The 9,863-nt window shown below is 42.7% G+C and overlaps 1 protein-coding gene across 1 annotated transcript in view; it reads left to right on the top strand.

Annotated features, from left to right (window-relative positions):
• Positions 1-754: 754 nt before the first annotated feature.
• LOC124786181 (sulfite oxidase-like) overlaps positions 755-9,863 on the top strand; it is a 135,893-nt gene continuing 126,784 nt past the window's right edge. The window contains exon 1 of the mRNA XM_047254242.1: positions 755-905. Coding sequence (XP_047110198.1) covers positions 868-905 — 38 coding nt within the window. The 5' untranslated portion in view covers positions 755-867. The remainder of the gene's footprint in view (positions 906-9,863) is intronic.

The following is a 9,863-nucleotide window of genomic DNA, read 5'->3' as shown; positions in this document are numbered from 1 at the left end:
TAGTAAGAAATACGGTGAAACTTCCTGGCAGATTAAAAATGTGTGTTGGAACGAGACACGAACTCGGTCCCCTAGTTCGAGTCTTGGCCTGGCACACAGTTTTAATCTTCACGGAAGTTTCATACCAGCGCACACTCCGCTGCAAAGTGAAAATCTCATTATGGAAGAAATGTGTTTTCCAGAGATTTGTACAGTCGGGAAAAGTAAACTGAATACAGTACAATATATACTTTAAGATCCTGAAGAAATAGTGTGCAGATTTCCCTACCTGTGAACCTTATGCTTCTTTTTTCCGGCATGTTAAAAGAAACTAGTCAGAGAAGTAAGACAGAAAAATAACAATACGGGAAACGCCACCCGGTTTCGCGAATGTGGCATTCGTATACGGATGTCTTCTGCAATATCACTGTGGGAACGTTGTAATTTCACAGACGTATTTTTAGGCACATAAATTAACGTAGGTACTCGTCCGATATGAAATGTTCTTGAGGCTATCATGCATTGTATTTATTTTGTTATATATGCACTCCTCGATAAGATGAGCAGTCAGAATGTCAACATCGTTGAGAGTCCACGATGTCTGGGAATAATCGATGACGGGTTGGCAAAAACACGTCAGTTGTAATTGTAAGCGGTCTACAGTTATGCACATGAATGATAAGCTAGATCTGTCAGAAGCTGTCAAACTACGTCATTTTGAAACGTATCCTCATATCTTGACTCGTCATGATTCTTTTCGCTAGGTGTCCCACTACTCATTTTGTATTATCGTGTACGTCACTACACTCGATACGATTTCTTGATAATGCGTTACTTACGTGTACAATGCGTTACGTATCAAATCTCTTTTGATAACTGTTAAGAAGAATGATGCGGAATTACATCTTTACATTTTTATCTCGCAGGTAAATAGAGTTTCATTACCTTGCGCAACCCATAATATTTTTTCTGTTTCTGTTGATTTACCAGAGACAATCTCCGTTTTGGCATGTTTACGTTTGGGATGCCTGTGACGACATTGTGTGGACTGGTAGTGGCAGACAAATAGAAATTTTTCGTTTTATGTTTCTCAGTTTGTTTATCCGCTAGTAAATAACTTTGTAGTATTTATGAAAGGCATGTCTGGGAAAAAAATGAACAAGTAGTTTACAAATAAAGCAATTAATGAGTTCTAGGGAATATTATATGAGACTTATTCCATGAGGAGTAATGTAGAATGTTTGTCATTCCCAGTTATTTGTAATAATGGATAAATGTTTAATTAAATAAATATATTGAAGTGTGTGAGATAAGAGGACACGGTGATTGTTATAGAATAAACGTTTATACAGATACTGAACGTTACGAGGCAGATTTTATTGGTGATGCTGGCATAAGGCTTCACTTTGCATTTATATACGTCGGAAATTTCGCCCTGTTATTACTGGACGTTGTATACTGTAAATGCGGCATATATGTATCATAGTATCCACAGTTTAATATCCCAGTATCCACAGTTTAATATCCCAAGTATACGGAGAACACTGTTTCTCTTTGGAAGACAGCAGGAGCTAGGAACGTGTAACTACTGTATTAAACTGAATATATTACCCGTCCCATACCAGTATAATTCCATATTCTACAAACAGTAAAATAATTAAAAAAAAAACTTCAGCAAACAAGACATGACTCAGGCACCACCAAAACACAAGACTGAAAAACTCGCAGAGGTTGCTTTCCAAACCAACTAAACTACAACAAAGGTGTTATAGATATGGGGATCAAGTTATACAAAAATATCCCGACACCAAGAAAGAAAATCACAGAACTAAAAGATTTTAAAATAGTCAAAGGATACTTATAATATAGTCTGCTTTTAGTGCATTCAGAAATTTTAATAATCTGCCTCTTAAAGTTAAAGAGCAACATATCTGGACATTAAGTATATGTCAAATTAATTTTATCCACTTATGTTATACAGGCTATGGAACTGTGAGTAAACGGGCAGCTGGTGTCTGCAGAGTTCAAACATTACTTCATTGTGTTTTTATTTAAATTTTCTCACAGATTAATACCCATTATGTGAATAAATATACCTTTTAAATGTAATCCTCACAATACTTCCTATCATCAGTCATCATACGACGTACTCTGACTCTTACTGTATCTTGATGTACTTTCTGAACAAAGTATGATCTAAAGGACCAGTAAAAAATATAATATAATTTAAAATAAAAGCTGTTTCCACGAATTAACTGGCACTTTTGCACTTAAAAGCAAACTGAATAATTTTATGGTAGGAGGTGCATTCTTCCCCATTACACCATTATTCGATATCAAAATTTGGAAGTGTTCATTCCCATCTTCCAGTCTCTGAAGTTGCCTTTGTTCTCTGTAGCTATACTTTGTTTTAGCTTAATTGTTGTTGGAGACTCTTGTATGTGTCAGTGAACTGCAGATTGATCATTATTGTTGAGTGCTTTATGGATGTTACATACAATTATGTACTACAACATTATGTACATTGTGATCATAATTGTGATTTTTATAGCTCCTGTGAATTACTCTTGTACAGCCATATACTTATAACATATGACACATTGTCATGCTTACACAATAGATAGTAGGGATATATAATAGGTTACACAGTAAATACATAAAATAAATTGCTCAGGATATACTACAGTACCAAAGTTTAAAAAGTACAATATTGTGACTATATTATCTTATATTGTGCATCAGTGGTTCTAATTTTGGTTTAATTCGTAACACTAATTTCTAAGGTTAGTTTCTCATAATGTATTACATGAAACTTATTTCACACAGAATGAACTTTTGCTCACTATCGGCTCATGTACTCAGCCACACTAGGCCTATAAAATTCTTCTTCTATTAGAAATAATATAATGAAAGGATCCTTGCTACTCACAGTATAGTGGAGATGCTAAGTTGCAGAAAGTCATAACAAAAAGACATCTATTAGAAACGTTTTTTAGGGTTGTACTTTGGTTCTTCCTTGAAAATTTGAAGTGCATGTGAAAGACACCACAGTTGTACTGTACTATGTACCTGAAAAGTATCACAATCTTCATCCATCCATCACCTTGTTCCATTGGAACCACCAATAAAGAGAACCTTCATCAGAGTTGAATGAGTCACAGTATACATTATTGTAAAACAAAGACATAACAGAAACTTTATCTTTATACTGTATTAACAGTAAACTAGAACTATACTTCGTTACACTTTTCACACTTATGTCATGTAATTGAGCCAGTCAGTAAGGAAGCTGTTGTTTCCTTCTTCCTTTTCCAAAACTCGCTTCATTTTCTAAGAATGAGCTAATTTCCTCTCATCTGACCATTTGACTCCAGCTGTTTTTCTGTTTGTTGTATCATCCTGAAAACCTCAGAATTTTTCAACTTCTACTATGAATTTGTTTCGGTTAACAAGGTCTCCAGTGCAGTCACACCCCCCCCCCCCCCTTCCCAAAAATACAGAAGCATTCGATTCCACCCGTCTGCTTTGACCCATGATGTCACAAATGTAACGGAAATGACCATACACTACGACTCCAATATGGTGCCTTAGACGTCATTACGTAAACATGACCACAAACACGATAATACATTGAAAAATCAACACACACACACGTTCCACAAAAAACCTAATGAAACTAACAGGACAAGTGTTGGAAATTGGAGGTTTTTGGGTGGGAACAAAGTAAATATAAACAAATTTCGACACACACCATCATACCAAACCGCACAAAACGGTGAAAAAAAAAAAAAAAACAACAACACAAAATCTCCAAATTCCACTAAACACAATATCCTCTGGAATTGAACACTTCCCTTGGCCTGTTATCCTTACAACATCTCCACATATAACCGTCCCTGGTCCGAGACGCCGGAACTTTAGTAAGCCTCATTCCTTCACGACACATTGAACGCTTCACAACTTCATCCAAAAATCCAAATAGTTGAAGAAATTTTATTAGAGACGCACTGTCTCCCATCATTGCCGACAACCGAAAACTGTTGATCTTGCCAGTCATATCCATATCTACCAAAGACATAAGAAAAGCAATGTACCAAAATTCACACACGACGAACAGATAAAAACTACAATAACGTCAACATAAAAAAACCAAAATTGTTAACTCACTGAAAAATATTCCTCTGAAAGCACAGTCACTACAGATACCACACACGTGCAAAGCTACCACGCAAATGAACCACATGTGCCACCCATAAACACACCACCAGAGAGAACCACTGACCGCAACAATACGCCACCTATAAACACGCCACACACGTAAACTAAACCAAAAAAATCACCTAACACAGAACACACAAACACATCACCAGAGAGCACCACCGATCACATCAAAATGACACCTACAAACACGCCACTCTCACAAACTAAATTCCACGCCCTCGTGACGTCACACACCACAACAGCCTTACGTCACGGGTCAAAGCCAACGGGTGGGATCGGACGCTTCCGTTGACCCCCCCCCCCCCCCTCCCCCACACACATACACACAAACACATTTTCTTTGTGTTGTGTGTTTTCTTGTTTTGTAAGAATGTTTGGATCTTCTTTGTTGAAGTGTCTTGCTTCATTCTCCCTAGATATCCATAAAGAGTAACACATCTTTTATTTTAGGGCAGAATGCTTATATTTCCTTATTTGGTCTCAAAACAATCTTTGTTCTTGATTAGGCCTAATATTTTCTGCAAGGTGGTTCTTTGTCTCTTTTAAAGCTTCTAACACCATTTTGCATCTAGATAAAGTAATGCTTTAATTTAACATCTTTAGAATAAATATTTTTTACTGCGGAGTGTTCTGTGTTTCATTTATGCTCTTTTAATTTTCTCAGTCCTGTTTTTAATTGTGATTTCCCACTTTTTATGATTATTTTTCACCCAGATATGTTAAGTTTTTGTTTTATTGATGTTGCCATACTTTGTTGTTAAAATTCATGGCAAGTTAGTTACATAAGTCATGTATTTCGTCATTTCAAACAATATTTGAGGACCTGCCTTTTCATCTGTCTCCTTCAGACGTACTACACTTTTCTTTGCATTTTCTAAGATCCCACCTATTATTACGAAATTGTATCCATGGGCCAAACAGTTTATTGCTTCTTTCTATGTGTTCAGTTTAATGCAGTTTTTAACTTCTTGTTTTTCTATCATTTTTCATTCTCTTATAAGTTTTTGCAACACACAACTGATTAATAATAGTTACACACACTCTTCTTGTCTGAGTCCTGATACAATTTTGAAGGAACTATGAGATGTGTTTTTTTAAGTTACTTCCAGAGTTTTCTATCTACTGCAAATTCCTTGAAGGTTTTGAGGAGACAGCCTTTTGTCTATCGAGTCATACACCTTTTTAAAACCAACTATTGTTAGCACTATCTTTTTATTTGATATTTTCATTGAACCTCATATCCAGCATGGTAGTCAGTCCATTGTGGTGGGGTCGCCATGTACTCTGTTGGTTGTAGCCCCCTGTAGGCATCACTCTGCTGATGCCTTCACCATTAACTCCCTACGTATGCCAAGGAGTAGATGCCCATCGCCCTGGGGCATCGGGACTCCTGGCAATGGCCATCCTGCCAGGTGGCCTTTGCAGCAGCTGGATAGAGCCCGTGGGGAGGGTCCCTGGTCGGAGTGGCTGGTATCAGGGTGGATGACACACCATGAAGCATAGTACGTCATCTCTTGCTGGTGCTCCGCTGCCAGCAGCCTCTAAGCGGGCAAAGTCTAACTTTAATGCTAAGAAATATGACCCCAATTTGTTCACCTCCTTGGCCACATCATGGGAGGAACGCCAGGCTAAGAATGGTAGTGAAGCTTATTGGCCCCGGTACCTTGTATGTACGAGAGGTGATGGGGAGTATTTCATGTCCATGAACCCTTAGTTTTTTCTGGAGTGTTTGGAGGACAAGTTTGGGGTGGTGGAGGACTTGTCCAAAATGCGCTCTGGGTCAGTTTTGATACAAACAGCATCTTCTGCCCAGTCACGGGCATTACTCACTTGTGGCAAGTTGGGAGATGTTTCTGTTACCATAAGAGCTTAAATATGGTCCAGGATATTATATTCCACAGGGACCTTCTTTTGCAGTCTGATGACAAGCTGTGCACCAATTTAGAGCGGGGAGGTGTTCATTTCATCCGGCGCATCCATCGGCATCCGAGGGATAACCAGGTTGCCACCGGTGGCTTCACCTTTCCTTCGAGGGTGACACATTGCCTGAGAAGGTCAACGTGATGGTCTACTGCTGTGACTTAAAGCCATATATACCTCTCCCGATGCGGTGCTTTAATTGCTGGAAGTTCGGCCATATGGTTTCCCGCTGCACTTCCAGCCCCACCTGTCGAGATTGTGGACATCCATCGCATCCCAATACTCCATGTGCCCTGCCTCCCATATGTGTCAACTGCGGAGAGCATCATTCACCTTGCTCGCCAGACTGCAGGATTTTACAGAAAGAGAGGAAAATCATGGAATATAAAACCCTGGACCGACTGACCTACACTGAGGCTAAGAGGAAATTTGAGCACCTACATCCTGTGGCTATGACCTCTCCATACGTCGCCACTACGAGAATAGTTGTCGCCCCATCAGTTCCTCAAATATCTGTCGCCTCTCAGAACCGGGACACTACACCTGACCCCTTGATGGTGAGGGCCACTTCTCTCCTTGTTGCTCCCGCACCACCTACTTCGGGAGCAACACCCCTCCAACCATCAGGGATTTCAGTCCCCACTTCTGAGCCAGAGAAGCGTAAGGCTTCTTCGGCTCCTCTCACTAGGAAGGGATCCCTTTGATACCCGCCAGTGGCTGAAGAGCCCAAAAGCAGCTGGCCGTAGAGCTTCACGCTCATCCTCAGTCCCGGGAGACTGATTCAGTGAATTCCTCCCAGTCAGGGAAACCCAGGGAACAGCATGAGAAATCGAAGAAGAAGACCCCTAAGAACAAGGACCTTGCGGTGCCACCCATATCACCGCTACCTACAAGCTGTGCGTCTAAGGATGGGGTGGAGATTCTGGCGACCGCTGAGGACCTGTATCTTGCTGGAACCACAGACACAATGAATATAGACTGCTCAGGCAAAAAGTAGGTGGCAGCAGGTGACCCTGAGGCATAAACTGCCTCATTGAATGTTCCATGCCTTCCCAGTCCCACGATGATGTCATCCTTCAGTGGAATTGCAGCGGTTTTTTCCACCGCCTGGCTGGACTACGGCAACTGTTAAGCTTTACACCTGCTTTCTGCATTGCCCTCCAGAAAACATGGTTCCCGGCAATGCGGACCCCTACCCTCTGCGGCTATAAGGGATATTACAAGAAATGTAGCGACTATAATCGAGTGTCTGGTGGAGTTTGCGTTCATGTCCTAAACTCAGTCTGTAGTGAAACTGTGCCCCTTCAAACCCCTCTTGAAGCTGTAGCTGTCAGAATACGGACGACACAGGAAAAAACTGTGAGCAATGTATATCTTCCTCCAGATGGTGCAGTATCCCTGAATGTATTAGCTGCACTGATTGATCAACTCCCTAAACCTTTCCTACTTTTGGGAGATTTTAACACCCATAATCCCCTGTGAGGCAACACCGTGCTTACTGGCTGAGGCAGAGATGTCGAAACTTTACTGTCTCAGTTTGACCTATGCCTCTTAAATACTGGGGCTGCCACACATTTCAGTGTGGCTCGAGGTAGTTACTCGGCCATTGATTTATCAGTTTGCAGCCCAGGACTTCTCGCATCTATCTGCTGGAGAGCACACGATGACCTGTGTGGTAGTGACCACTTCCCCATCTTCCTGTCACTCCCCTGGTGTCAGGCCCATAGACCCCTGCCCAGATGGGATTTAAGCAAGCTGTTCTGGGAAACTTTCACCTCTGATGTCACCACTGACTCTCCCCCCACAGGGTAACATCGATGTCATAGTTGAGCAGGTGACTACCACAATCGTTTCTGTGGCAGAAAACGCGATCCCTCGCTCTTTAGGGTGGCCCCAGAGAAAGACAGTCCCTTGGTGGTCGTCGGAAGTCGCTGAGGCAATGACAGAGTGTCAGCGAGCTCTACAGTGACATAAGCAGCACCCTTCGCTAGAGCATCTGATAGCCTTTAAGCAGCTCTGTGCCCATGTACGCCAACTTATAAAATGACAGAAACAGGAGCATTGGGAGAGGTACGTGTCGACCATTGGGTGCTGTACGTCACCTTCCCAAGTCTGGATGAAGAACAGACGTCTTTTTGGGTACCAGACCTCAACAGGTGTCCCTGGCATTACCATCAATGGTGTGCTATGTACCGACGCAAATGCGATTGCCGAGCACTCTGCTAAGCACTACGCTCAAGCCTCTGCGTCGGAGGACTACCCCCCAGCCTTTTGCACCCTCAAACTACGGATGGAAAGGAAAGTCCTCTTGTTCACTATACCCCCCATTTACGGAGTGGGAGCTCTTCAGCGCCCCTGCACATTGCTCCGACACAGCTCCTGGGCTGGATCGGATCCACAGTCAGGTGATTAAGCATATCTCATCTCACTACATGCGCCATCTCTTCATCATCTTCAACCAGATCTGGTGCGATGGCATCTTTCCATCACAATGGTGGGAGAGCGCCGTAGTTCCAGTGCTCAAACCCGTTAGAAACCCACTTGATGTGGATAGCTATTGGCCCATCAGCCTCACCAATGTTCTTTGTAAGCTGCTGGAATGTATGGTGTGTCGGTGGTTGGGTTGGGTCCTGGAGTCATGTGGCCTAATGGCTCCATGTCAGGGCCACTTCTGCCAGGGGCTCTCTACCACTGATAATCTTGTGTCCCTCGAGTCTGCCATCCGAACAGCCTTTTGCAGATGCCAGCACCTTTTTGCCATCTTTTATGATCTATGCAAAGTGTATGACACCACCTGGCGACATCATTTCCTTGCCACATTATACGGGCGAGGCCTCTGAGGCCCGGTCCCGATTTTTATCTAGAATTTCCTGTCACTCTATACTTTCTGTGTCCAAGTTGGTGCCTCCCATAGTTTCCCCCTTATCCAGAAGAGTAAGGTCCTGCAGGGCTCTGTATTGAGTGTATCACTATTTTTAGTGGCCATTAATGGTCTAGCAGCAGCTGTAGGGCCGTCCATCACACCGTCTCTGTATGCAGATGGCTCCTGCATTTTGTACTGCTTCATCAGAACTGGTATTGCTGAGTGGCACCTACAGAGAGCCATTCACAAGGTGCAGTCATGGGATCTCATCCACAGCTTCCAGTTTTCAGCCGCTAAGTCGTGTGTTATGCACTTCTGTCGACATCTTACCGTTCATCCAGAACCAGAACTTTACCTTGATGACGATTCACTCGCTGTAGTGGAGACATATCTATTCTTAGGACTGTTTTTGATGCTCGATTGACTTGGCTACCTCACCTTTGTCAACTTAAACGGAAGTGCTGGGACCACCTCAATTCCCTCCGCAGCCTGAGCAACACCAACTGGGGTGCAGATCGCTATACGCTGCTGCAGCTCTACAAGGCCCTTGTTAAATCCTGCCTTGAGTATGGGAGTCTGGTTTATGATTTGGCGGTGCCCTCAGTGTTGCATGTACTCGACCCAGTGCACCACTGTGGCATTCGCCTAGCGATGGGAGCTTTTAGAACGAGTCCAGTGACCATTGTCCTGGTGGAGGCCGGAGTCCCTCCATTGCAGATCCGACATGCACAACTGCTCGCCAATTATGTTACACACATTCGTAGTTCTCCTGAACATCCGAATTACTGTCTCCTTTTTCCACCCACAGCAGTTCATCTCTGACATCGGGGGCCCAGGTAAGGACTAATGATTGCAGTTCACATGCGATCCCTTCTGTCTG

This window comes from Schistocerca piceifrons, chromosome 1, assembly GCF_021461385.2.
Source record: "Schistocerca piceifrons isolate TAMUIC-IGC-003096 chromosome 1, iqSchPice1.1, whole genome shotgun sequence".
Lineage (NCBI taxonomy): Eukaryota > Metazoa > Arthropoda > Insecta > Orthoptera > Acrididae > Schistocerca > Schistocerca piceifrons.
Note: the sequence above shows the minus strand (reverse complement) of the source record. Positions and strands in the feature narration are given on the sequence as shown.